This window comes from Aspergillus brasiliensis, assembly GCF_001889945.1.
Source record: "Aspergillus brasiliensis CBS 101740 unplaced genomic scaffold ASPBRscaffold_20, whole genome shotgun sequence".
NCBI classification, from domain to species: domain Eukaryota; kingdom Fungi; phylum Ascomycota; class Eurotiomycetes; order Eurotiales; family Aspergillaceae; genus Aspergillus; species Aspergillus brasiliensis.
Window position 1 is genome coordinate 98,879 of NW_027137461.1, and position 26,412 is coordinate 125,290.

The 26,412-nt window shown below is 49.2% G+C and overlaps 10 protein-coding genes and 1 non-coding gene across 11 annotated transcripts; 5 read left to right on the plus strand and 6 right to left on the minus strand.

The window, feature by feature from the left end:
• Window positions 1-41: 41 nt before the first annotated feature.
• Window positions 42-1,645, minus strand: ASPBRDRAFT_34955 (uncharacterized protein; the record flags this gene model as incomplete). Its single annotated transcript, XM_067623294.1, has 6 exons — window positions 42-354; window positions 411-423; window positions 485-825; window positions 856-1,352; window positions 1,477-1,491; window positions 1,544-1,645. The coding sequence occupies 6 exons, from the start codon at window positions 1,643-1,645 to the stop codon at window positions 42-44; spliced, it is 1,281 nt and encodes a 426-aa protein (XP_067473759.1).
• A 540-nt stretch (window positions 1,646-2,185) lies between these two features.
• Window positions 2,186-2,920, minus strand: ASPBRDRAFT_48800 (uncharacterized protein). The gene has a single exon (XM_067626164.1). It carries the CDS (start codon window positions 2,763-2,765, stop codon window positions 2,226-2,228), a length of 540 nt encoding a protein of 179 aa, XP_067473760.1. The 5' UTR covers window positions 2,766-2,920; the 3' UTR covers window positions 2,186-2,225.
• A 185-nt stretch (window positions 2,921-3,105) lies between these two features.
• Window positions 3,106-4,013, plus strand: ASPBRDRAFT_48801 (ankyrin repeat domain-containing protein). The gene is made up of 2 exons (XM_067626165.1): window positions 3,106-3,370; window positions 3,424-4,013. The coding sequence occupies exons 1-2, from the start codon at window positions 3,162-3,164 to the stop codon at window positions 3,980-3,982; spliced, it is 768 nt and encodes a 255-aa protein (XP_067473761.1). The 5' UTR covers window positions 3,106-3,161; the 3' UTR covers window positions 3,983-4,013.
• Window positions 4,014-4,508: 495 nt separating this feature from the next.
• On the minus strand, window positions 4,509-7,103 carry ASPBRDRAFT_418464 (HET domain-containing protein). Its single transcript, XM_067624669.1, has 2 exons — window positions 6,782-7,103; window positions 4,509-6,699 (listed from the first exon to the last, which is right to left on the minus strand). The coding sequence occupies exons 1-2, from the start codon at window positions 6,875-6,877 to the stop codon at window positions 4,741-4,743; spliced, it is 2,055 nt and encodes a 684-aa protein (XP_067473762.1). The 5' UTR covers window positions 6,878-7,103; the 3' UTR covers window positions 4,509-4,740.
• Window positions 7,104-7,782: 679 nt separating this feature from the next.
• Window positions 7,783-9,166, minus strand: ASPBRDRAFT_48805 (uncharacterized protein). Its single transcript, XM_067626166.1, has 3 exons — window positions 8,753-9,166; window positions 8,628-8,694; window positions 7,783-8,571 (listed from the first exon to the last, which is right to left on the minus strand). Exons 1-3 carry the CDS (start codon window positions 9,004-9,006, stop codon window positions 7,864-7,866), a joined length of 1,029 nt encoding a protein of 342 aa, XP_067473763.1. The 5' UTR covers window positions 9,007-9,166; the 3' UTR covers window positions 7,783-7,863.
• Window positions 9,167-10,819: 1,653 nt separating this feature from the next.
• Window positions 10,820-13,407, plus strand: ASPBRDRAFT_59625 (putative alanine--tRNA ligase; the record flags this gene model as incomplete). Its single annotated transcript, XM_067628084.1, has 3 exons — window positions 10,820-11,935; window positions 12,460-12,522; window positions 12,592-13,407. The coding sequence occupies 3 exons, from the start codon at window positions 10,820-10,822 to the stop codon at window positions 13,405-13,407; spliced, it is 1,995 nt and encodes a 664-aa protein (XP_067473764.1).
• A 285-nt stretch (window positions 13,408-13,692) lies between these two features.
• On the minus strand, window positions 13,693-14,913 carry ASPBRDRAFT_137732 (uncharacterized protein; the record flags this gene model as incomplete). Its single annotated transcript, XM_067618924.1, has 4 exons — window positions 13,693-13,747; window positions 13,799-14,274; window positions 14,346-14,374; window positions 14,445-14,913. The coding sequence occupies 4 exons, from the start codon at window positions 14,911-14,913 to the stop codon at window positions 13,693-13,695; spliced, it is 1,029 nt and encodes a 342-aa protein (XP_067473765.1).
• Window positions 14,914-15,462: 549 nt separating this feature from the next.
• ASPBRDRAFT_48808 (uncharacterized protein) lies at window positions 15,463-17,573 on the plus strand. Its single transcript, XM_067626167.1, has 5 exons — window positions 15,463-15,691; window positions 15,744-16,068; window positions 16,186-16,352; window positions 16,418-17,199; window positions 17,258-17,573. The coding sequence occupies exons 2-5, from the start codon at window positions 15,854-15,856 to the stop codon at window positions 17,435-17,437; spliced, it is 1,344 nt and encodes a 447-aa protein (XP_067473766.1). The 5' UTR covers window positions 15,463-15,691; window positions 15,744-15,853; the 3' UTR covers window positions 17,438-17,573.
• Window positions 17,574-19,358: 1,785 nt separating this feature from the next.
• ASPBRDRAFT_t260 lies at window positions 19,359-19,443 on the plus strand. The gene has a single exon. It is a non-coding gene; the product is annotated as a tRNA-Thr (tRNA).
• Window positions 19,444-20,317: 874 nt separating this feature from the next.
• On the minus strand, window positions 20,318-22,270 carry ASPBRDRAFT_59628 (uncharacterized protein; the record flags this gene model as incomplete). The annotated part of the gene is made up of 7 exons (XM_067628085.1): window positions 20,318-20,451; window positions 21,027-21,085; window positions 21,212-21,426; window positions 21,483-21,611; window positions 21,659-21,785; window positions 21,887-21,947; window positions 22,153-22,270. The coding sequence occupies 7 exons, from the start codon at window positions 22,268-22,270 to the stop codon at window positions 20,318-20,320; spliced, it is 843 nt and encodes a 280-aa protein (XP_067473767.1).
• Window positions 22,271-22,596: 326 nt separating this feature from the next.
• Window positions 22,597-24,551, plus strand: ASPBRDRAFT_59629 (peptide MFS transporter; the record flags this gene model as incomplete). Its single annotated transcript, XM_067628086.1, has 3 exons — window positions 22,597-22,628; window positions 22,777-23,111; window positions 23,167-24,551. 3 exons carry the CDS (start codon window positions 22,597-22,599, stop codon window positions 24,549-24,551), a joined length of 1,752 nt encoding a protein of 583 aa, XP_067473768.1.
• Between the last annotated feature and the right edge of the window lie 1,861 nt (window positions 24,552-26,412).

Genomic DNA, 26,412 nt, shown 5'->3' on the forward strand with positions numbered 1-26,412 from the left:
GCATAGAAGGGAAAGACGACGAAGACGTCCTAGTTGCCTCCTCATATTGATGATGATGATGATGATGATGGTCGTTTTGCCTGTACGTATACTGGTTTGACATGCTCACTCCGTCTTCTGACATGATGTATCCTTCCTGTTTTGTATACTCGTTCGCGAGGATAGGATCCGTGGTGCTGGTGCTTTGTAGCCATAGGTATAGGTATAGTAGGGTAGATTGTATCGCCAACACCGTCCTCGTCAACATCATCGCCATCGTCATTCTGGTCGACGCTATGGAAGGATGGTGCCAGCGGGGGTGGTGTTGGGGTTTTGTATACGCCTTGGCCGTATCCGTTAAAACTATTTCCCATGCTATGAGTGAGGAGTTGTTAACAAGGTTAGTTGATGGTTGGGCCGGTAGTACTCACTGGTCAAGACCAACTACCATTCAGGTAGACCCTTCTCCCATCAACGATGATACTTTTCAGCATTCCCATATCACCTGGCGCTGGTCTCCGGTATTTCAATCCTGCTAGGACATGGAGCATGGAGACACTGAATGTCAAAGCAATCTCCTTGCCTATGCACTCGAGAGCGCCGCAGTCGAAGTGGATGTATGCGTTGGAGGGTCGGTTGAGCTTGAATGTTTCGGGTTCGGGGATGCTGATCGGGTCTCGACGCGCTGGTCCCTGAGTGGCGTTAGTAGGTCGTTCATGGTGAGATGTGTTTGGATATGATATGAAACGGTTACTAACGAGGAGCTTGATCACTTTGTCGCCTGGCGTGAATTTCTGATCATTGGTGGTACGGTGGGCTCTGCAGACGCGAACGGTGCAACCCATGCTGGTTCATTGTCAGGCTCCGAGCACGTACTGTCGGAGAATCTTGTCGACGGAACCACTGTTATCGGGCTGGCAAGCGAGACTCTGAATCTCATTAGTGGTCGATATTTTCCGGTCGGAGGTAATACTGTAGGACGTCGGCGACCTAGGAATAAAGGTAATGTCAGAAGAAGAAAGTGTGCCACTTCTGACAGAGAAATGAAAATCACGAACCAGCCCAAGAGGCGCTTTAACTCCCTCGACTATTGTGAAACAGCAAACCTTCGCCATATCGGCTACAGTCGAAGACCCAGGTGCGAAAATATATGAGATGTTTGTAGATGTTGCTGCGTTCATGCTTCCATATTCATTCCCTCCAGCTTCTTGAAGTCCAGGCAGAAGAGGTGTGCCATTATTCTTGCATTGAGAGAAATTGCCATCCCCTTCCTTCGAAAGTCGCACCAACACCTGATCAGTCCGGCGGCTCGGCACATCCGACAAGTTGTATCGATTCAAGAACGTAGAATCAAGTTGAAGCCTGCCCTGGTGCTGCTTGACAAGCCCATGTCAGTAGATCTGCAGGAAGTCCGGCTTGCAGGAAACCATCTGATGTGGAAGGAGGCTGGAGTTTCGCTCCAGGCTCCTGGACATCTCAACCTTTTGTCTGACATACCACTTGAGCCGGATGCTGTAGGGTCCTTTATAAATGAGAACTGAGAGAGCAAGTTATCCTTCCTCACGCTCAATGTTGCAGACGCAGTGGAAAGGGAGAATGTCTTTCCTGGGAAGGAAGTAACAGGAACCACAGCGTATGATGTGCGGAAAAGCACGAACAGCCACATGAGTGCTCATGTTCAATCGGGGAGCGACTTTCTTTTTGGTAATCTTCTGGTGGATTCTCGGTAAGCATGCTTCTCTCTCTCTCTTTCTCTCCATCTGCTGTACTTTTATCTCTCTGTGATGGTGCAAACCATACTTACCTGCATAGATATTCTACCACTTTTCACACGACTTGAACCAAGACACGGCAAATGGGTTCCTCGCCAATGGCCACCCAACTTGGGCGCGCCTCGCGAGGCCCCCAAGGACGCTGTTAACCATCTCACTGTGCGTGAAACGGATCCCTGGCGCGTGAAAAGCGATGAGAAAGAGCCAGGGAAAACATAACATCACACTAATGCAGAAGAAAGGCTGATTGGGGAGTATTTAGTTGGCAGGTGGGAAGCAGGTCGATTGCATGAGGCTAGATGATGGTCGGTATTGTGCAAGGGCCGTTCGGGGTAATTAATGATGCCACGTGATGCTGCTGCACAGCTCGCGGCATTATTACATGGAAGGCAAGACTATGTGACTTTATTCCCTGAAAGTGGCAGTAACTGTGTCTCTGCAGCACAACGAGGTGATAGAACTTTGGAAGAACATTCAAAACCAGTCCTGATCTTCATCTTCCACATACACTTTCGGGGTTGCATGCCTTCCATCAATGAAGACAGTGCCTTCAGCAGCTCGGCTGTGACCACCAAGGTCAATCGAGTAAGGGATCAGCTTCGGCCGCGGATTGTCCTCCAAGTTCTCTAAAAGAACAGACTCGATGAATATCACTTGATCTGGAAGGGCAACCTGTCCCATGTATATTCCACAAACTACCCCGGACTTCTTGACGTCAGGGCTTAGACGGAAATCCTTCTGGGCCACATAAAGATCCAAGAATTCCGTCATTCTCTCCCGCACATGATTCTCGCCAGCATAGGGGTCGTTCGTGGGGCCGGGTAGAGGAGTTATATGGGCCAACATGGCGCCTTTGTTGGAAACCAACGCGACAGCGGTACAGCTATTCAAGTTCCGGGTCCCGATGGATCTTTTCAGTTGTCCATCTGCGAAAGAAACGAAGTCGGCTTTGTTCATGTGCACCTCGACAGCTTCCCCATCTGCCATGGCTTGAACGAATATACTAGTGGACATTTTGAAGGATTAATTGGGTATGACGAAGGGGCTCGTACATAGTTGCACCGACTCCTCCACCTGAGTCCTACTTATATTCAGTTCTGAAGAGGGGTAATCTGGCCAGAGATTCTAGTTAGTAATATATTTCCCTGCTAACTTCTCAGCTCGATCAATAGCTACTTCATCCATTTTAAGTGAGCTATATAAATAGCAGTATCAATGAAACAATATATCTACTTCTTACTTCTAAGGTCAAGCATGGTTGGACGGATGAGTAAGGGGATGAGTAAGCCTATCGTTGGGTACATCAGGTACGTCGCCTGATCATGATCACTTCAGGGGTAACTTCCTGCATGAAAGCGACTTCATATCAATGTATCTTCAAATATCTACGCTTTTGTTTTGTTTCTAATGATGAGAAATCTAACGAAGGAACTTTGTATTGCTATTTCTGATGACAACACTGATAGTGTCACCAGATTGCTAGACGAAGGAGCACCAATGATCCCCGAGCATTTCACTCTTGCAACACAAGAGAAGCGATATGCCATCCTCAACTTGTTTCTTGATCGCGGTTATGACATAAACATTGACGTCAATAGAGCGATACCATCAGCGATTGTGTGAGGTCCACCGGATAGATATCTGTCCTCGATGACTGATGTTGTACCCTTAGGTACGCCTTAGACGACATGACACTTCTCAAATGGTTTCTGAAGCATGGTGCCAATCCAAACAAACGGTGTTACATCCGTGACTGTACCCCATTGTCCTTGGCTGTTTTGGAGGGTCCATTCGAAGCCATCAAGATACTCTTCGAGCACGGAGGATCATCATCTGCCCAGGGCCAGTTGTTACACTACGCAGCCATGCGCCAGACCAGAGACAGCTTCGCAGTTCTGGAATATATCTACAACAAAGACCCAGAGGCAAACGCTTCGAACATCAACAAGCTGCTGGACCAGGATACTCCTGCGGATTTCCAGATGAACTTTCGGGCGGGACTCGGGACTCCACTGCATTACGCTGCACAAGTCGGGTCCCTAGATTCTGTGAAGTTCCTCATGGAGAAAGGAGGAGACCCTTGGATCTTAGATCCGTACGGTCGAACAGCGTGTGGTTGGGCTATCTATTGTGAACAAGAGCATGTGGCTCAATTCCTCCAGAGTTCTAGGAATTCTATGCCATCCGACACAGAAAATCCAGAATCCAAAAGTATCAGCATAGTAGCTTAGGCTTTTTATACACTTACACACTACACCGGGATATCATATACTCTAATCAATAATCACATCTATGCTAGTGTTTCTTGGCGAATTTGGCAAATTACCGTAAATTGTAAAGTAACCTATCAAAGCGGGAGTGGATGGCTCGGCCCGAGGTCACTAACCAACCAATCACAGACTGAAAGTACATTATCACAACACTTTCTCGACTACTAATATGGAGGCTGAGTGGGTATTGGTATTTTCCATTCGGCGTTGTGCAGAAATCGGGGTGCTGCACCTTATCTATGTTGTTACTTGTTACGTACAACGAGCAAGGAAGTTAGATGAGTGGAGAAACCGCCAAGCGGGGAAGAGGAAGGAAGGTTAGGCGGAGATAATAGGTTAAGTTAGTGGCTATTTCATGGTGGATACTTGCTGATGATCCATCCCCAAATGGAATGGACTACTCATCGCCGGTTTTGGCAACCTCGTTTAGAACCATGCGAAAGTGTGAAAGGTAAATTCGTATGGCGTAGAACGATAGAAATATGAGGTATGGTATTATGCTTGTAAATCCTGATTACCTGATTTTACGATACAGCAGAATGGCCATTATTCCTTTTCGTATACCGAGCCACCATTCTAAGGGAGAGAAAGTCGGGTATCTGAGATACCACAACCACAGAGAGGGTTATGTAGTTACTTGTGTGGCCCTGTATCAAGGCTGGGCCCCAATGGCAACTTTACCCAAAGTTCACACTTCCGGGTTATCAATAATTTCTATCCTATACAAGGTGAAATGTACCAAATTGAGGCTTCTGGTCAACCCAATGCTTCAAATAGGCCCATGCCAGTCCAACACGCCGACTGATGCCATTTTCCGTCTCCACAAGCATGAGCTCGATTTCGAAAGGGCGATGAACAATACCGCGCAATTTCATTCCTGCAGAATCATACCAAAAGTCTTCATCCTTGAGTACCGGTCCCAGAGGTCGAATGCGATCATCAGGAAGGATAGAGAGTGCGAGCAAATGGAATACAGAATCCGGGTTCTGTTGGCGAACATGGTTGATTCGCTCCAGGTTGAGGGATCCCGGGATGACTTGGGCCATAAAATCATCGCCAAGTTCAATGGCATACTGATCGCGGTGGTAATGCTCACGCTTCAGGCTCAGCTGGAGTGGGTTGACATTGAGTGATTGAGTATAGACAAAGATGGATCCAGGAGGAGGAGGAGGACATTCTTGACGTATGCTCATCGGAAATCGTACGGCCATGTCTGCTTCCGACATGTTGCCCCCTGGCATTGCGTGGGCTTCATCGCAGAGCTGGGCAAGGGACTTCCAGTTACTAACAAATTTTTCGTATTCCGTCCATGTAGCTTGAGTGTGGAGTATACTTGGCAGAGATCCGGAGAAACATCCGCACCTCCAGGCTATCACCACGGCAAGTCGTGCCCACATAGAAAACGATCTAGGACCATAGTCCATAGGTCCACAATCTGCGATTGTCTCCTCGTGCCTTATGTTGAGCAACTCCAGCTCATCCCGTTCGTTAAGTCCCCCTGCCTCCCCCAGTGTATTGGAAATGACCCGCAGAGCTGGTCGTCGGCTTAGCGTATTGGGGATTGCCCATATTGCTAAAGATGCCCGCACTTTGTGCCGTTCACTCTCGGATATCCCTGCTGGTATGATGGATATGGGGCCTTTGATAGAAGCCCACGTCCAGGTGGGGAACGCCTCACCGGACGCTGCATTCCGCGTAGGATAGAACCAGTCCCAGGCCTTCCAGAGAACTGCATCACGGAAGATACTCAGGGGTAGACCATAATAGCTGTGTGGTCCCCATCCCGTGTGTAGAACGCCGGAGAATGCGCGAAGTACATCAGACTCCCATGTTAGTTCCCTCTTCGTGAAATCCTCCACCGCCTGGCCATAAGAGTATAGTGGTGCAACGGAAGTTTCATAGGGCTTGGAGTAGGCACCATATACCTCATCCTGCATGGTCTCGGAGTGATAACATTCATAAAACACCCTCATGTCCGAAAATACAAGCCGTCGCGTCGAGAGCGCTGCCTCTTGGAATGTCCAACCCCTGTTAGCCCATCTTGAACCCTGTAGAATCTCAGCATAGTCGGGGCCCTGGTCAATCAGGTATATGCCCTGTGTTGTTCTGACCCGGTATCCTGGTCGCTTCACCATGTTTACCCCGGGAAGGCCGTGTTCGGCATCGTTGCCAGCCAGAGCGACAATTGTTACATATGATTGTGCGTATATGTCACCCATAGAATTGAGCCAGTAAGCTTTCGTATCAGGATCGTCATCCTGCAATATGCAGAGGCGGTCAACCCACAGATAATCTATTCCGATGTTCCTACAGGCAATAATGGCGTCTTCGATAGTCTGTGGTAGAATATCGCTAGTCAGAGAGCCTTCAGTAAGCAGGTGGTCTATATTCGCCGTCGTTGCCTGCAACAGGCTGCTTGTGGCCCCCCACACATAACTCAGGGCCGCATATCGACATGTCGCAGGGGCAACTGTAATGCACCGTTGTCTGGTGTCAATAACACGAAGGCCAGCGATGTGTGAGCCATCCAGCTTGGTCTGGCAGGATTCCTTGTGCTCAGCAGAGCAGTGGCAATGTCTCACCCACTCGGAGATTATTGACCAGTCGACTGTCTGCTGTGGTATAGGTGTGGAAATGAGGTAATTGCCATGGGTGGGCTCTATTGTTCCACGGAAGGCCTTCTCCCCTGCATTTAGATAGTTATCACTCCCCGCCCTATAGTGAAGGCCCCGTATACTGGTCGAGAGGAAGAATACGCACCCAGCGAGTCCTCATAGGTCGTCCACTCTTCTGGCGAGCCCCCCACGTATAATTTGATCGTAAAATCGCATTTGACGCCCCCAACGGTCTCTCCATAGAAAAGGCTCTCTCTTTCAAGTGTTAAACGGCACGCTGCATCAGGCAACGATCCTGTTTGTTCCATCACCTCTTTAGCTGCCCCGAAAAGCATACGGCACGTGTCGCAGTAAAGTGACCGATCTTCTAAATCTTGAACGCGCCCTAATCTTAGATCGATATGTGCCGGTGACATTGAAAACGATATAGAGCCCTTCAGCCCATATTTCTCAGCAGGAGAGTCAGCGAGGAGTATACACCGTACCAGGTGCCCGAGCCTCATGTGTTTGCATTCCGCGCAGAGTGACTCCTGAGATATCTCGGGGCACTGATGGCAAGCTTCGTGGAAATAGGTTCTCAGGATCTTCAGTTTATGCTTATCGAGACTGCCTTCTCTGAGGCAAGGATAAAAACATCCTCCCGACGGTAACTCGTGCTTAACTTGCACATCTTCTAGGCAATCACAAAGTGAACATGTCTCTTCAACTTCTTCTTGATCTCCTTGCTCTTCAGTTCCGGGGCCATGAAACACACCGCCACCACTGTACGGTCCCGACATGGCAGGTAGATCTTTCATATCGGAGACTCTGTCAAAGGAGAGGGAAAAAAAAAAATTGTCTAATAGGTGAGTTCCAAATGTAGTTCAGGCATATAGTTGACTCCACTTGGTTTAAAAAAAAAAAAAAAATTGGATGTGGCATGGAGGGGAGATAGCCCTGAGGATATTATGAGTGATTGCTACGCGTCATGCCTTGATTGGGTGGAAAGGATTCAAAGCAGAGGCATAAGCGTCAACTTAGCCCCAACTTGGCCCCAAGGACGGGTATATTAGATTAGAGATATGTTTTTCGAATCATACTGATATTTGCACTGGTAACTTCTTAATCTTAATACTAATAGTATAGCATTGTTCTAGAAGAGCAGCTCACGAGATATACATTCTTGATCAACACATCCATCCCCCATATTTTATCTAACAAACTAACAAACAAAAGTAAGAACCAAAATCAAACAGCAACCGCCACACCCCCTTCCATCCCAACACCAACCCACTTCCTCTTCTCCTCCTCCAACATCATCCCCGTCAAAAACTGGCCCTTGGCATCCAACGTACTCGGACTCTTAAACACATCAAACTTGAAATCATGCCACTCCTTCGCCGACCACATCTTCCCGGTAGCATCCCTAAACGTAACATCATCATTCGGCCTCAGGAAATACGCAATACTATAGCGATCCTCCTCCTGCGTCTCCTTCAACGGCACCACGCGATGCACCACACTGGCCAGCTCCCCGCCAGACGGGAACCGCAAACTATCGCCCACGTTGATGATGGCGTGGCCGGCACGAGGCTCGATGAATTCCCACCGCTTGGTCTGCGGGGAGCAGTACTGGAGACCCCATTGTGCGGCGAGCAGGAAGGTGAGCGTGCCGACGTCGGTGTGCTGGTTGTGGCCGACGGTGGTGGGTTCGTTGGTGCCAGCTTCGTGCTTGGGATAGCGCAGGATGCCGAGGGTGGAGGTTGACGGACCGGGGTCGGCGTGGTAGGTTTCGAAGCGGGAGGAGCCGGTCAGGCCGAGTTGGGTGGAGAGACGAGAGAGAATCATCAGGGTGATGGTGTGGGCTTGGTTGATGAAGGAGAAGAAGGGGGTGGATTTGGTGCGGATTGAGGTGGTGAGGTCGGTTGAGCCTTTGAGGTATTCGCGGCGGGAGAACTGGTGATGTTTGTTAGTATGTGTTGATGGGGTGTAGGTATGGAGGAGGATCGTACCTTGAGGGACTCGTAGCCGTCTCTGGTCTTGGGCTTGGGACCTTCTTCAGTGCCCATGGGCTCGTAGCTGGGATGGTTAGTGGTCATAGTAATAATAATGTAGGTTGAGCGGGTGATGGACTTACCCGAAGTTGTCATCGTTACGGGCATCCTGCATCTTGACATCGAGTGGCTGCTCAAAGTACTGCTTCATAATGGACAGCATGTCTGCCCAGAGCTGACAGAGCTCGGGGTCGCTGGTCATGTTGAGATAGAAGAAGCCATAGTTCTGACAAACGTTGAGGAGTCTCTTGTTCTCCGTTTCATTGTCTGCTCGGAGAAGGTCAAGCTCGATGGTTGGGAGAGACTCCGCAACGAGGATGGGCTCGGTGATGGCCATGTTGAAACTTTTGAAGCAGAAGAGAAAACACTTGATGAGATTGTCTCTGGATTTAGAGAAAGATGAATTGGATTGTTACTTTGGAGCCAGACTTGCAACTTCAAGCATCTTATATGCCCCTGGAGTTGGCTCTCTCGTGACGGGCCACGGCAAGTGTCTACAACATCATTGTCCGATGTAGACAGATACCTCTGGTGCCGGTCCTACGTCCACCGATGGCTAAGAGGGCTAGAATCTGAGAGATGGCATTGAGATGGCGTGATTCATCCCGATGTAACCCGTAGAAGGATGGACGAGTCCATTCTCGTGTTCGCTAAAGTGTTGATACTACCTTGCTAGCTGTTCTAGATCGCGAAAAACATCTTCAGGATTTGATCTACGGCTTGGAGATGGCGACTATGAGACGACGACGTGCTCGGGATGTTTGCTCAAAGAGGAAGTTGTCTTCTTCAGCGAGACAGGAGGCATGAAACGCATGTTAGTTAGCTATACAAAGGATTAGTCGATGCACTGATTGATTGGTTACTTGCTTCTATTGCCCCAAATGTAGCCTGTACTATGCGTAAGCACTACTAAGCAGCTAGGCATAACTACTGTATAGTACTTTTGTCGAGTGTGAAGGATCGTGAGCGGGATCTGTTGATCTACTAAACGGCACATCTGTAACAGACACAACGCCTTCCTTCTAGAGTAATGATCTGAGCTTGTTCGGGAGATATCAAGGAGGCAAATGAGATTACCTTTCGATATTACAAAGGGAGAGGCTTGCAGGATTCGGAGATCCGTGGTCAAAGCGCGGACGGATTCTACTCAGTAGACACTGAAGTAGCAGGTATTTGGTGCTTTTGCCCGGAAGGAAGCCTCTAGCTCGGAAATCTAGAATGAATGATAGGTTGATAGAGCCGAGGCCCCTAGAAGACAATTAATACTATATGACCAGGAGGCTATAGACGACAAGTCTGCAAGTAATAGTAATACAATTCTTCAGACTAAATCTGGATACCACTCGGGACTAGTCTGTGCATCTATCTACCGTCTTACCCCACAGTGATTCTCGCCACAAAACCAACATCTCCCAATGCAGTTTAGGGCTTACTCTCCATAAATTACATACTAAGTTAATTTAGTTAACAGATTAACCCATTTTGAGGCTATGTATAAGCTATTCACCCCCTGCATTTCTCTCTCCACATCACATGCATCCGCTGATAATCCTATCAGAGAGTAGTTTAGCAGCTAAAAAGCCGAACACGTAAATCTATTCTGTAAGTACCGGGAGGAACCCGATGTCGGTGCACTGTATATACCTCATATTAATATGATTTAGGAGTAGTCAGTAACGGGCTAGAATCCTCTGCTCCACTTCTCTGCAGTCAAACGGCCCCCAAATTTAGCACGGTACGTAGTATCTATAGCACGAAACGGCATTCACTTGGAGAGGCGGAAATGTCCGTATTATGGGTTACATCTGCTAGTGAGAGGCTACAGCAGCCTGCAGATGAGGATGAAGCCTAGATGCTTGCTGCAGATTGCCATCTCCGAAGATCTGGACTTGTTGAGTCGAGCAGACTCGTATTCTGATGCGGCTAATAGATCGAAAGGGATTGGCCACGGGGTGACTAAATGGGAAGTGTAAGAGTAAGGACAGTATGTGGCAGAAGTACCTCTCGCAATAGTATAATTACCCATCGTGGTAATGATATAAACCGCCAGCCACTGCTGGAATAGCAACTTCAGTAGCAGCATTCAAGACATTCTTCCTTCATTTTCCTGTTTACCTCTTGTTCTTTTCACACACACACATCTCATCACAATGACTGTACAAACCAACGGTCACCACGGGGGTGCCACTGATGCCGTTGCGGCTCAGGCCGCGCTGGTCCGTTCCCAGCAAGAAAGAAGACCCATTGAAAGCTTTGGTCACCTTGCAGACTTCGACAAGAAAGATGCACCGGTCGTCACCATGTTCAGCGGCGGCCTGGACAGCACCTACCTGCTCCTCAAGCTCCAGCAGCTCGGGTATACCAACGTCCACGCCGTGGCGATAGATGTTGGAGCCCCTGTAGACGAGGCCGGGCTGACCAAACACGCTGCCCACTTCGGAGCCACATTCAAGTGCCTCGATGGCCGCGAGCTGTTCGTCAAAGAGGGTGTCATGCCCGCCATTCGCGCTCACGCAACGTACATGCGAATGTTCCCCATCAGCAGCTCCCTGACCCGTCCGGTCATCGCTCGTCTGATCACGGACTATGCCAATTCTGTGAATGCGGGTTTGCTCCTTCACACCGCAAACCTGTCGCAGAACAGCCTGCCCCGACTCAACAACTGCATTCGTCTCTACGGCTTCTCCGGGAAATTCGGAAGCCCCTACGTCCACTCCGTCACCTCGCGCGAGAAGAAAGCTTCAGAGTTATCCGCAGCCGGCCTGACCATCATGGCTGAGCGCAAGCTCAGCGGTGATGAGAACCTGTGGTGCCGAGAGTTCGAAGACGGCCCGCTAGGTGACCCGGAAGGTTTCTGCATCCCGGAAGAAGCCTATGAATGGACACGGCGCAGGGGCGATTACGCCCCGGAGAAGCTCACACTGAGCTTCGAGAATGGCAACCTCTCCTCCATTAACGGCGACGAACTCCCCCTCATCGACGCCATTGCACTCCTGAACAAGGAGGTGGGCAAGTTCGGTCTGGGCCGATTCGTCGGTCTCGAGTTTCTGTCGACGGATGACAAGGCTTTGGAGATTCGCGAGGCCCCCGCTGCCGCTATCATTATGGATGCGCTTCGCCACCTTGAGCTGGCAACGCTGGAGACGGACACGCTGGAGTTGAAGCAGCAGCTGGAGCAGAAATGGATCCGGGAGGCGATTGCCGGTCGCTGGGGACATCGCTGCCATACCATGTGCGACGCCGCTATTGTGGCCGCCCTGGATGGTGTCAGTGGCAGCGTAACTTACGACATTGACCACACGCGTTTCTTGCCTTGCTCCATTGTGGCAAAGAATCCTCGGTATATCAGGGATCGGGACCAATGGGAACAGGGGCAGGAGTTGCTTTGGCGGATTTAGAGTCACATTGTGGTATCGATTAGAGTATAACGAGTATGAAAATGGAATTTTGCTTAGTTCAGGAGATTTTGTTTAGCAATGAATGATTTTTATGGTATTCAAGGAATCGAGTAATTCGCCTCTCTATGGTTACACTTGAAAGTGTGACCAAACCGATAATGATCTGTTACAAATCTTACATACATTAGCGCAAACACGCCCTGACAGTGACAAGGGCTGGTGGACGGTTGTTACCTTAGCCAGGAAGCTCGGACCACCCCCCGTCTATCAGGTACATATAGGCTGCTCAGCACCCACCACTCCACAACCTATCTTCAGAATTCTACCATAAGATTTTGGATATCCAAATACCAATGCACCGTCAGCTACGTTTCTGACTATCCATACCCCAGCGTGCATCCTCTCCACGACTCTACAGTACCCACCGGAACATCTCAAGATCTAGCCCAATCACAGTACGTCTAAACCCCCTACTAGTAAGTAGTAAGCAGAATCCGGGGCATCCATCTAACAAAATCCAATAGATGGCCGAATCAACAAAACTCGTCTACCAACAAGACGGACAGCTGCTCCTGCACGGCGCCAAAATCCTCTCTATCATCCCGGTATCAAGCCTCCCAGAGGCCGACCAAGCCCTCGCCAAGGACTCCGCCGAAATCGAGCATGCCGTGGTCACAGACTCCACCATCTTCCATGTCCAAGGCGGCGGTCAGCCATCTGACACTGGGACCATGACCACCGACGTAGCCCCCAAAGCGGAGTCGATCTTCGAAGTGAAGTCCGTCCGTCAACCAGCTCAGGGCAACCAGATCCTCCATCTGGGCCGCTTCGTCCCGGTCGGGACTACCCAATTCGACTCCGGGGAGGAAGTCCAGCAGCGCGTGGACGCTGAGAAGCGTAATCTGCACTCGCGTCTTCATACCGCTGGACATGTCATGAGTCTGGCCATTCATGCGCTGTGTCGAGAGGGTGTGCTTCCTCCGGTGAAGGAGTCGAAGGCGTCGCATTATCCGGGGTCGGCGTCGGTTTCGTTTGAGGGCACGCTGGAGGGTAAGCATAAGGAGCTTATTCAGGCCAAGACGGATGAGTTTGTGCGGTCGGCGAGTCCGGTGCGGATTCATTGGTGGTCCATGGAGGAGTTGAAGGAGAAGTGCTATGTTGCCGAGGGGTTTGCCTTGCCCGAGGGTGAGACGCTGGGGAGAGTGGTCGAGATGGAGGGATTGGGTAGTTATCCTTGTGGTGGTACGCATGTGACGGATTGCAGTCTCGTGGGGAAGATTGAGGTGAAGAAGATTTCGCGGTCGAAGGGTGTTAGTAGGGTGTCGTATACTGTTGCATAAGCTTGGGGTGAAGTATATAGAGGTTAGAAGTTATAGACTGATGATGATTGAGCATGGAGCATACGATGAATATAGGCAGCGTGAACTTGCATCAAATTCTGTATAGTTTCAATGTTACGGGGGACACAATTGTAGCGCGGCCAGCAGTATTAGACAGGTAACATCCATTGCCAATCTGTCATTTTTATTTCTTACGAAGATTTACGTGTCCTTCATGTGAGTTCCCCGTGCATACAGAGTATCGTGGATGTGTATTGCTCATGTAAGCTAAGCTCATACTTACACTTAGAGAGGAGGACTGATATCAAGTCCATTCACAATCAACTTGAACGAGTCGTTTCTGTTCACCACATTAGCAAAACATCAAAAAGGTATCAGGATACTTCCGTACCTCGAATAACTTCCAGCAGCATCCGAATCCAATCTGTATCTCAGACAATCATCAAAATCCACCCCCACCATCATCATGCCGTCTACTTCCTCCCACAACGGTCCCTTAAGCATATCTCCGCTCGGAGCTACGATGCAAGAACCCCCTCTGGTGGCAAACTCCTCACTCTCGGACTTCTCCCCGTACACCCAGGCGGGCTGGTCCTTCTTCCTGTGGCATTGGTTGGCACTCAAGACGAAACATCTGCCCTCGCAGGCAATGGTTCTCATGAGGGGGGCCCAAGCGTCGCGTTGATCAGCCGTGGGTGCGAGATAGAGGTTGACATTCTGACTGTAAAGGGAATGTCTCAACAGCGGCATGTAGTTCTCCCAGCAGATTGCGGCTGCTAGGGTGAGTTTCACGCCTTTAATGGTGGTGGTCACTGCACGGAGCGAAGAAGGCTGTCCTTGGCCCCAAACCAGACGCTCACTTCCTGTCTGGTCATGTTCAGCCATCATACCATACATACTACCCGATACAAAGATACCATTCTCTGAAGGATACTTACCGGCATGACCTTTCTCCGCTTGCCAATCACTAGACGGTAATTAGCATCATGTCAGCTTCCACATCCAAAAGTACTACTAGTTACATGCTGGATACTCACCTCCCAACTTCGGACACACATAAACCACCGCACAGTAGAGAGTACCTCCAGCCCTCTCCACCAACCCAGTCACGATGAAGATTCCCGTTTCGCGAGCCACTAGTTCCAGCTCCTCGCGGACTCCATCGCCCCTTCGGACTCCACTTCCACTCCCGTCCTGCCCCTCCAATTCCCTCCTCACCCACTTCTCCCCCGCTCCTTCAGGCGTATCGCCCAGATCCACCGCATCCTTGAAGTAGTTCAGGTATTGTTCTCTGCCTTCATCGTCGCGAGATCCCACCTTGGCTCCAAAGGTCGCCCCACGAGGATAGCCCCCAATGTAAGCTTCCGGAAAGAGAATCAAATCGGGAGATGGGGTCTGCTTGGCTGCTGTTCGGCATTGCTGTGACAAAGCCTGAAGGGTCTCGGGGGTGCTGGAGAGCGTGTGCGCTTGACTGACAGCCAGGTAGATGGTTTGTGGGGAGGCCATATTGCTAGTAGCCAGATAATTTCAGAGAATCACCTTCCTTTCGAAGCGTATAGAGAGAATTCCTATGCTCACAAGGGACAAGATGAAGAGTTGTCCTCTACCTAGGTTTGTTACCAGGGCATTTGCCCATTTTATTAGAGCACAATTCCCTTATCAGTTGAGCTCCGACTTGGTACCTGATCCCTGTTCAATTTACCCCTCAATTAAGCCCTTTTCTGTTCTTTGTAACTCACGGATGCAGTCGATCGACAGCTTAGTGCTTATCGTGGCAAGATGCTATCTACTCCTTTGTACGGAGTAGTCCGCAGTCTTAACTAGTGTACGGAGTGGGATGGTAGAGTAACATCGCGGAAAGCAGATAGTCTACTCCGTACATGCCCCACGCCGATTACGGTGACGTGTCTAGACTGATCTTAGTGTGTCGAGACTATAGACTATATCTTAGTCGATCTTAGTGTCCACCAAGTCTCAAGGACTTCACCGTCAATTTGCTTATTCGTCGGATCCAAGCGTCTCTGCTGACTTGCTCCTTCAGGAAATTCTGTCAATCCGCGCCCTGCAACATGGACTAGTCCGAAACCGGACTACGAGGAAATAATCCTCGCCACGCCGAATTGAGCCCAATATTATTGGGTCTTATTCTTCTTCTTATTTTTTTTCTTTTCTTTGTTTCTTTGTTACTGGTATTTATTTCTTGTCCGCATGGCTTTGTTTTCATAATCTATGCAATTGTGACGGTCAATTCTTTAATAGATGTACTGAGATGCGAAATAACTAGGTACGTTGACTTGCCGTCCAGAAACATTAAATGCTGACCAGGTACGGTGTAGCTTCTTTTAAATCACCTCTTTACTGAATAATAAGCAATTTGTGCGACTCATACATCTAAACTAATATCTGTTGACAATTGAACTCGACGGTCTCACCATCACCCGCCAGCATGACCGACAATGGCACCGTCGAGGCATATCCCGATGCTATAACCGAGCTCGACGAAAAGACAATCAACAATGAGACCGTCAAAGAAAAGAAATGGGGCATCCTGTCAAAATCACAAAGCGTCGCGAGCTGGAAAGATCCAGGTCCCCCTCCCGACGGCGGAGCTCTCGCATGGACACAAGTCGTGGTGGGACATTTGATCATTATGAATACCTGGTAGGTTCCAATGTTTTGCTTTCGCATGTATGAAAGCTCAGTTGGTTCCTCCAGGAGCGTGGTTACACTTCGTGCTGGGTCATTCGTGAAGAAAAACGTATGCTGAAATCGGGTCAGGGGCTACATGAATTCGTTTGGTATCTTTCAAACGTACTACGTCGACTATCTCAACCGCTCGGATTCGGATGTTTCGTGGATCGGCAGTGTTCAGGTCTTCATTGTCTTCTTCATTGGTACTTTTACGGGCCGGTTGACTGATGCGGGCTACTTTCGGCCGGTTTTTGGTGAGTATCTCTTCTCCGCAGATGTTTCTCAGGTTTATGGCTTCCACATGTGCTAATTACTGCAGTGGTCGGAACTCTGCTCAGTGTCCTCGGCATGTTCATGGCCTCCATATCAACAGAATACTACCAAGTCTTCCTAGCCCAAGGAATCTGCTGCGGTATCGGAAACGGATGTCTCTTCTGCCCAGCGCTCTCAGTAACATCCACGTACTTCGCAAAGCGCAAGATGCTAGCCGTCGGCATCTGCGCCTGCGGCAGCGCCACAGGAGGCCTGATCTTCACCGTCATGTTCCAACACCTGATCCCCCAGATCGGCTACGGATGGACCATGCGAGTCTTCGGCTTTTTCACCTTGGCCTGTCTAATCATCTGCAACATCCTAGCCAGACCGAGAGTGCCGCCGCGGAAAACAGGCCCTCTCATTGAACTCGCCGCTTTTAAAGAACCATCCTACACCTTGTTCGCGGTCGGCATATTCTTGACCTTCTGGGGTGTTTATTTCGCCTTTTACTACTTGAGTTCGTTCGGTGTCGCGATTATCAATATCTCTCAGGAAGAATCGCTTACCTTCACCTTGATTTTGAACGGCCTGGGTATTATCGGTCGTCCGGTCCCTGCTTACATTGCTGATCGGTATACCGGCCCCATGAATATTCTCCTTGTGGTCACGTTGTTCTCGATTATTTGCGCGTATGCCATGATTGCTGTCACATCTATATCGGGGCTCTATGCCTGGACGGTCGTTTATGGTATTGTAGGAAACGGTCTGCAGGGAATGTTTCCCGCTACGTTGAGCAGCTTGACCACGGACTTGCAGAAAGCGGGCGTCAGAATGGGCATGATTTTCGTAAGACCTTTCTCCATCCCCAGAATGCTCTAGGAAATGGTGACTAACTTTGGACAAGACAATCGTCAGTTTCGCCGTATTGACAGGTCCGCCTATCGCTGGTGTTCTGATCACCAGAGACAATGGCCGCTATGTTTATGCGCAGCTCTTCGCGGCATGCTCTATGCTCGTCGGATTCTGTCTGCTCTGTGCGGCTCGACTGGCGAGAACTGGCAAGGTCTTGAAGTATAAGATTTAGTGTGTCACGGACGGGGTCTCGATGGGTTAATGATTAATATTCGCCTGGGGATTCCTTCGGGTAGTATCTGCTCTTTGTTAGGGGTATTATGAAGCATACGGACATGATATGTGAAGGATGCATATTATAATTAAAGCACATAGATGATGCCTATGGATTAATGATAGAGCGAGACAGCAGGCGGTAATTGCTTCTTGCACTACGGCGTGTACCTAGAGCCGACTCCATCTGTCTGTAATGATAAAAGTTATCCACTTACGCACTCATGGAACATTTTAGAAACAAGCAGTACACTAGAAATCTAGTATTCTTATACCTATAAGAAGAGTCGGTTCTGTTGCTGAATCTTCAGAGACTTAAACACCGAGTGTAAAATTGCGATATATGTGAGATTCTCCAGCTGCGTTTCCTAATTATTGGAATACTTTAGAGTATACTGTTTACTAAGTACCTTCTAAAATACTAATGATCTACAAATAACCTTACATCGATAACCTTAAATTTCCCCCCTGCACTTAAGCTTCACTAATTACAAAATAAAAAGGCAAATTAGCCCGAACTCAAAGTCCCTAAATCCAACTTTAGATCGACCTGCTAATCTCATCCAAGAAAAGAGCTTATGCAGGCAATAGACTAAATAGATTAGGCACAGAACGCGCGGAGATCGATTGGCTTGTTATCTATCTACCTATCTATCTGTCGTTGACTATCTTATCTACTACCTACTATCTGGGGATCTCCAGGTTGCAGCTCTGCCGTTATCGGGTATGGGTACTACCACCCTTACAGCTATACATTCTTGATCAGATTAATTGATACTAGTATATATTCTCTTCGTTGCATTGTATACATCCTATTTCCTCAACGCGACGTGTTGAACTCGTCAAATGCTCTACTCGCGCTAGAATTAGTAGTGAGAGGTGCTGTGCTCTATTTATGTGCAGGGATATCGTTGGATGGCGAATTGCTTTGCTTGTATTGCTTGTGTGGAAGGTTAGTCGAGGATTAGGCTATGTGGTTTGTTGGTTTGTATGTATATATGTTGAGTAGCCTAAGTAGTACCTACTTATAATGCAGAGCTTACTGGATGGCTGGGTAGCTGGCTATTTATTTCGCTATCGATGGTCGTTCCTGAATGGGGGCATTCTGCACACTTCTGGATAATCTGCTCGATTCTTTTTTTTTCTGCATTCTATCTCGTTTGCTTTCCTCTCATTCTAGTTTCGTATGTTTTGGGGCGAGCAAATACATAGTAAACTCTATTTTGAGTGTTAATTGGTTTCCCTCCGTTGGCAGGCGGATTTGAATTTATCCTCGTTGATATTCCCGTGTAATTTATTTAGATTGCCAGGCTCTTCTGGGTTGTGGATCACACGGAGTCCATACTATGACCATTTCGTTGTCGGATGAGTGTGTATTGTCAATATATATTTGTACAAACTACTCAGGCTACTAGTAGTAAGCGTTCCGGGAAGCTGACTATGGCGAGGGATAGAAGAGTGTCTTTTGTACTACTGCTATGGCAGAGGGACTTTAGTGTGTGAGATAAACCCCAGTACTATGTAATTACCTGCAAAAGATAGATGCTAGGGAAATCTGGCTCGAGGTTATCCCAAAATCCCTTATCGTATGAGTTCAATCAACTGGGTTAGGTCCACGAGTGAACCGAGTACAAAGAAAAGAAGAAATGACCTATGTTGTTCATTGATAGGCTGGAACCCTGCCACATGAAAGACATGTCTTGCAGCAAAACTGCATAACATTCCAGCGTTTCCCTCCTGCTAGCAAGGTCATCTGCAGGATAGTAGTGCCTAAGTTGTACATATTCCTACCTCGTGGGCGCAGAGTTGACGGGGTAAAGAGCTACTGATTGCTTATGTAGAATATAGCTTAATGTTGAGAGGCGTTTTTCAACAAGTCAGCCCTTGTAGCTCAGTGGTAGAGCGCTTCACTCGTATACCAATACTGTCATGAAGAGGTCCGCGGTTCAATCCCGCGTGGGGGCACTTGTTTTTTCATTTTTCATTTTTGTCGGGTGGCACACACCTTAGTTTACTTAGTATTCCTCTTCCCTCCTTGGCAGCCAATGAAAACAGAGGCAAACTCTTTTGCTGGTTCCATGGATATCGAGTCATTCCGTAGTCATTTAACCGGAGCCTCCGGCAGAGGCTCACATTTTTATCCTTACATCAATACTCCCATGAGAGTGCCATGGTTCAAATTCTGTGCCATGATTCCCCCCCGGGCCATAGCAGCCAGTTTTAATCATCTACGTAGCATTTTCCTGGACAGTCTCCGAGGCCATTGCTGAGTATCCGAGCTGCTCGGTGACCAGCCTCAACAAGGTATTGTCTGTCCGTACCACACTAGCCACTATAGGTAAGTAGTGGAGCAAAACCCTGTAGCTCACTGGTCAGAGCTTCACCTATACCCATTATTCTCATCCTATTCATTATAGACTTCGGATGCGGCTTCGGTTCGAGTCCGAGCCGGGGACATCTTGCTGTTCTCCGGCGAAGGAGCAATCGTGGCCTTTTTGCTACTAGGAATCTTCCTTCTGTTTACATTCATACGTTCCTCTTTCATCTGCTTTTCTCTTTTCTTGATAGGTGTGAAAAGCGTGTATGCAAAAGGTGCTTCTTCTGCGGCGCTCAGTTTAGCCGTCGTAGTCCCCAAGGTAAAACCTCCATTGCAACGGAATATCGCCGAAATATCACCGCTATATCCACCGGTTCACACATCTTCTCCTGCATTCAAACGCTTTCAAGCATGCATGACTCTGCATCATAACTCCTTAGTAAAGAAAAAGACGGTGTTGACTCACAGGCTCGTGTTTCGCACCGATGTGTGGAGTTGTGGAGCTGGGACAAGGATGATCGTCTACTTTAAGAGCAATAAAGCGTTGTTTGATGCCCAATAAGCTGCCGTACACACCATTTCAGACATCCTGATTGAAAGAGCCTCGCATCCATATGGCTTGGCTCTTGGCCAAGGTCGTGCGGCATCGGGGGTCGCTAGAATGTAAATCTGAATGACTCCCAGGGTCAAGTAGGAGTTGAAGGTTCTCTTTGACTGAAGTTCCCCCTCGCACTTTAGTACTATGAGTCAAAGGCCCCTTCAAAACCACTATGGCCGCAGATGTCTCCCGCCATTTCTTCTCGAGCCAAGCCCGTGGAAGCGACCAGCCACGTGCGGGATGATTGTCTTGGAGCCAAACTGTACTCCGTACTGAGTCCGCTGCAAGTGCTCCTTAGTGTCGAGTCATTAGACCAAAATCGGTGACGGATCTTGACACATATTAAGATCGCCTTTCGCCTCGCCAGCTGTGAATGCAATACATCCAATTGCCGGTCTCAATGTCGAGATTGATAAGCACGTCATCCAGACTAAGCTTAATTGTGCCGACAGGTCGGACGGGCATTGGAGTCATTGGAGTTCTAGTGCATGGCATTGGCCAGATAAGGCGACGCTGCAAGGGCAATCACAGCAGATTCGGAGATATCGTTGGCTGTCCATCGGTCAACATGGGCGGAAAAGGTCAAAGCCAGTGGATGACGAATCACTGGTTGGGAGGAGGGCGAAGTCGGACTCCGGAGGGGGTCAGGATACTTAACCTGAACGGGGCGCGCTCCTTCCGCGCTCTGCTGCCTGCTGCCTGCAGCCTGCATTTCTCCCCTTTCAACTAGACACAAGTGATGTTGTTCACTTTCTCTCAGGTCTCAACAGCAGAAGAGTTGAAGTATCTACTTCTGGGAAATGCATTACAAATCCAACCCCAGAGATTGCCTGATGCCACTTACTCCATACGATACGATAGCCCGGCTGATCGTTCCAGGCAACTCCGCCTCTGACCTGTTCTGGGCGGCTTGAGCCGGTCGGCTATGAACTCCACCCCCAACTAGGAATGTCTCGAGAGTCTCATCTGCCGCGCCGTGAGCAGCAGCAGCAGTCGCATTAGAGGCCCTTGCGACCGTGCTATTAGCTACATCCTGGACTTGGACTGCAAGTCTCAGTGGAAGTCTAATGAACTAATTGCCCAGGTCACAGTTAGGATTCCTGCCTTTCGCGCATCGTGATCGAATGGCACAATTGCCTCACTCGCCACATCCTCCCACCGGACATCCGACAGGAATCGAGGGAGATAAGCACAGCTGTGGCCAAGACACGCTACATCCTACGGTTATCAGGGAAGGACAATGAGCTGATGGGTCTCCCATCTACATGCGCTCCATACAGAATCCGCCATCGCGTCGACCACGGCGCGGGGAAGCCCGACGTTGCAACCGTCTGCTGCTGATCGTCTGTCTCATGAGCGGGGGAAATTGCACACAATGAGCCGACCATGCGCCTTTCGAGAACATCAACGGAGTTTGAGTCGTACTCCGTCGGACTACGAATGAGACACGCCAGACTTATCTGCAAGTTTAGCTGCTTAATGATTTATGTTACCTAACATGTTCCGCATATGGTGGTCCTACCGACGGCACGAACGATTTAGTCCTGGGTCCAGCTTGGCGTCAGACAAACGGTGGAATTTTTGCTGCTGCGGCCGTTCAGCATGCGATCGATTTGGGAGACTTGCATACAAGGCAAGGGATAGCGCTTATTGACGGATCACTCGAGGATTGAAGCACTCCGACGATCACCATGAACATGCGAACAGGGGAAGAAAAGGGACGCAGGAATCTAGGAAATTCTTGTGAGGGGAAAGCCACGAGGGAGTGGAAACTTTGGAAGGAATCGGCCTCTCACCGGCAAACTCCGACTTCTTGGCGTCCCAAGATGTCGCCGGGCTCTGCGCGCGATGGGCCAATCACCGAGATTTTTCGCCATCTCGGCTGATGCTTAACGCTGCTTGTCAGTTATTGTCATATCGATGTTGCCTCCGGGCTTTGGGTTGCGCCCGGACTCATCCCTCGGTTATAGTGATTCAGATTCCTCACTTGACCACAAACTGGGCCCTTTCCTGGTGGCCATTGGTCCCAGGGCCAGGAACGGGCCCGCTTCGGCTACCTCTCTATATCTCCCACCACCAGGAGATATAAGGTGTGCGCCGTTTCCCTCGCGAGTATCTCGTGTCTCCCCATCTTTCGAGAGGAAAATCTGCCTTCAAGTCCTCCCGCTCGCCCCTGGGATTTTCCTGCCTGGTCCCTGCAAACATGTCTGGAGATCATGAGGCTGAGATCGCTCAGTAAGTGTCCACTGCTCTTGTTGTGTTTATTTTTTACCCTTCCTGTGGGCTGTTCCATCTCCCGTCGCTCGTGACTCAATGAGTCACTATTCTGTCGCTGCTCACCCAACTGCCGCCCTCCTCCGTCCAGCGCTAATTGATATCTCAGGCCGCAACAACAGGGCCACGGCACCGAAACTATTGTGAACGAAAAGGCGGCATTCACGGAGGCTAGCGAAAAGGCTCTTGCTCCCACCCCTGACGGCGAAGAGCCCAATGCCGAGGAAGTCGCCACTCTTCGCCATGTCGCGGAACATCTGCCCATCTCCGCATGGCTTGTCGCCGTTGTCGAGCTGTGCGAGCGTTTCACCTACTACGGAATGTCTGGCATGTTCCAGAACTACGTTGATCGTCCTCTGGACGGAAGTGAGGGACGCGGTGCCCTAGGCATGGGTCATCAAGGAGCCACTGGTCTCACCACTTTCTTCCAGTTCTGGTGTTATGGTTCGTCCACTAGTCCCTAAGTCCTTGGGACCATCGACTGACATAATACCCAAAGTTACCCCCATCATCGGTGCCATCGTCGCGGATCAGTACCTCGGTAAATACAAGACCATCGTGGTTTTCTGTATCATTTACCTTATCGGTCTGCTCATCTTGGTTTGCACGTCCATCCCGACCGCTCTTAGTCACGGGGCTGGTGTTGGAGGCTTCATCGTGTCTATCTTGATCATTGGTCTGGGAACTGGTGGTATCAAGAGTAACGTTGCTCCTCTGATTGCCGACCAGTACAAGCGCAAGAAGATGGCCATGTCTACCACCAAGAAGGGTGAGCGGGTTGTCATTGATCCTTCCCTTACAATCCAGCGCATTTACATGATCTTCTACGGTTGTATCAACGTGGGATCATTGTCTCTGCTGGCCACTCCTTACATGGAGAAGTACATTGGCTTCTGGTCTGGTTATCTGCTTTGCCTGTGCATGTTCGCTGTCGGTACCATGGTGCTCATCTTCGGCCGCAAGTACTACGTCGTTCGCCCTCCCCAGGGCTCCATTATCACCGACGCCTTCAAGGCTCTGTGGATCATGATTGTCAACCGCAACATGGATGCCCCCAAGCCCAGCTGGCAGGCGGCCAACAACGGTACCAGGACCAATGTGCCCTGGGACGATCACTTCATCGACGAGCTCAAGCGTGCGTTGGTTGCATGCCGTGTGTTCTGTTTCTACCCGATCTACTGGGTTGTTTACGGCCAATTCTCCAGCAACTTCGTCACTCAGGCCGGCCAGATGGAGGGTCATGGCATCCCCAATGACTTGATGCAGAACTTTGATCCCATTTCCATCATTGTCTTCATCCCTGTTCTGGAGACCCTTGTCTACCCCCTGCTGCGTCGCTTGCGCATTCGCTTCCGGCCTATCACCCGTATCTCCTTGGGTTTCGTTGTTGCCTCGTTGGCCATGATGTACGCCGCCATTGTCCAGCACCTCATTTACTCCGCTGGGCCCTGCTACGAGCACCCCGGATGTGCTGCTTCGGAAGTTGATGGGTCCGCTACGGGCAACCACGTGCACATTGCCATTCAGACGCCTGCCTACGTCTTCATTGGTCTGTCTGAAATTTTCGCGTCGGTGTCTGGATTGGAGTATGCCTACACCAAGGCTCCTCCGTCGATGAAGTCCTTCGTGCAGTCCATGTATCTCCTCACCAACGCTTTCGGTTCCGCCCTGGCTGAGGCACTGACCCCGGCTGCCTATGACCCGGCCATCATGTGGATGTTCGTGGGTCTGGCTTGCGCCTCGTTCGTTGCCGGTATCATCTTCTGGTTGGTGTACCACCACCTGAACGACCAGGAAGACCAGTTGAATGCGCTCGACGCAGACGACCCGGATGCTCCTGCCTCCCCCCCTGCTTATGAGGAGAAGAAGGAGCAAGAGCACTAAGAACTCTACTCCCGTTCGATACCCTCTACAATTTTTTCTTTAATGTACATTAATATTTTGACCCGCAGTCCTCGTGCATACACGCTGAACGTGATATATGCGAAGTCGCGCAGGCCCGCGTAAGAGCACCTGCAGAGCAGATGAGAGTGGGAAGGGCGGGTGTACATACGATGTACGGATTATGCATAGTTTATTATTTCCCGTTAGTTAGTATTATCATGATTAGCATAGCAATATAATTTATGGCGTTGCCTGGCTAAGAATTTTGGTTGACCATTACCTCCATGCATGAAGTAGTTTTTACTCATTGTTCACCGGCGGAGCTCGTCCGTCCGTCCGTCAAGCAGACCCTGCAGTGCCCACAGTCCACACACACAAGCCGGTCGACCCGTGCCCGAAATTATTCTCGAACAACCCACACCACACCAAATTAGACTACTCACGAAGTGGACAAGTGGATATTTGCTTATCTACTAGCCTTGCAGACAATTTAATTGCTGTGAATAAAGGGTTTTAGGTAATTGGGAATGGATAGTTACCAGCCTCCAGAAAATTGTGTGCTACTAGTTAGTTGACTAGTTAGTTAAGTCGTCCACAGCAAGCGAGGATCTCTTGCAGTTGGTTAATGACAATGATGAAATTATTATAATATTAACTTGCTGAAAGTGACTAGACTAATTAATCCTATAATGCAAAGAGTAGAACAGAAAATTTTCACTTTTTTTTTTTTTTCATTTTTTATTCTTTATTTGTATTTTTATTTTTTTTTTGCAGTGGTGGTGGTGGTGGTGGTGGTGCGAATGACTCACTAGTAACTAACTAACTATTCCATCCCCACAGACCAGAAACGGAAATCGGATGGAAGGAAAAGTCGGGTTCTATGCCGTATCTATCTACGGAGCAAAGTGCAAGTCAGTCGCTTAGTAGTCTAGTATGGGGAAATCTCGGTTGTCGTCACTGTGCTGCAAACTTTGAAGTGAGTTGCTGCTAGCAGTAGCAGCTATGGACCCTTACTTGACTGATGGATGGATCATGGAAAGGTTTGGTTGCTCAGTTCCATGGGTTCAGGAACTTGTGTTCTGTGGATGGGGAGGCTTCTAGACCATAGGCAGATAGATAGACTTGGTTTGAATTGGGTTCACTGGGTCTGTGGCTACTGGCTCGGGCAGCTGTGGTTGTGGTAATGCGTGGGTAAGGTGATTGATGATGGACTGTGACGTTCATCAATTACTTTGTATGTGGTTGTATTATTGTAGATGCTATTTTCATATGTCTCCAGGCTTTGTAGAATTGTCTGGTCTGGTTAGTTTATATTTGGTAGGACTATTGGCCTATTGGCCTATTAGTTGTAGCTTGGGAGTATTATGCCTCGTAGTACTAGTCTAAGTGATACAGTGTTAATCATTAAGGTTAGAAGAGACATTCGACTTTGTGATTCCATCTAGACCTTGTGATCAATGCCTGCTTCATGTACTTTTATGTAGGACCAGGTGCTATGTAAGAAGATATATATTCCACATCCCTTGCTGCGACATGATAGATTTAAGGTTCGTCGCATGAACCTACCGTTTTAATTCTTCAAGTGATCAAGCATTTGGACCACGCGACACCATGTTAGGGATAAAACGGGAGTGTTCACTGCCTGGTAAACATGTGACCTCGACGAAGAGTGGAAAACCGGCTGCCTGAGGTTTAAAATGTTGGCTCCGACCGACCGACCGACGGACTGGGGCAGTGTCTTGTCCGCCCACTTGAGGCTCAGCTTAAGCTAAACTACTACTCTGATTTGTGGCAGTGGGCACGTTGCCATTTAGACACCGACATTTCCCTTCCTGAGGGCATGATTCGAAGAATGGCTGCA

Coding starts and splice junctions, on each gene's coding strand:
- ASPBRDRAFT_48800 (XM_067626164.1), bottom strand. CDS start 2,765: ATGTCCACTAGTATATTCGTTCAAGCCATGGCAGATGGGGAAGCTGTC.
- ASPBRDRAFT_48801 (XM_067626165.1), top strand. CDS start 3,162: ATGAGAAATCTAACGAAGGAACTTTGTATTGCTATTTCTGATGACAAC. Junction 3,371..3,423: donor GCGATACCATCAGCGATTGT/GTGAGGTCCACC, acceptor TTGTACCCTTAG/GTACGCCTTAGACGACATGA.
- ASPBRDRAFT_418464 (XM_067624669.1), bottom strand. CDS start 6,877: ATGGAGAGACCGTTGGGGGCGTCAAATGCGATTTTACGATCAAATTAT. Junction 6,700..6,781: donor GACCTATGAGGACTCGCTGG/GTGCGTATTCTT, acceptor GCAGGGGAGAAG/GCCTTCCGTGGAACAATAGA.
- ASPBRDRAFT_48805 (XM_067626166.1), bottom strand. CDS start 9,006: ATGGCCATCACCGAGCCCATCCTCGTTGCGGAGTCTCTCCCAACCATC. Junction 8,695..8,752: donor CGTAACGATGACAACTTCGG/GTAAGTCCATCA, acceptor TAACCATCCCAG/CTACGAGCCCATGGGCACTG. Junction 8,572..8,627: donor ACGGCTACGAGTCCCTCAAG/GTACGATCCTCC, acceptor AAACATCACCAG/TTCTCCCGCCGCGAATACCT.
- ASPBRDRAFT_48808 (XM_067626167.1), top strand. CDS start 15,854: ATGACCGACAATGGCACCGTCGAGGCATATCCCGATGCTATAACCGAG. Junction 16,353..16,417: donor CTACTTTCGGCCGGTTTTTG/GTGAGTATCTCT, acceptor TAATTACTGCAG/TGGTCGGAACTCTGCTCAGT. Junction 17,200..17,257: donor TCAGAATGGGCATGATTTTC/GTAAGACCTTTC, acceptor ACTTTGGACAAG/ACAATCGTCAGTTTCGCCGT.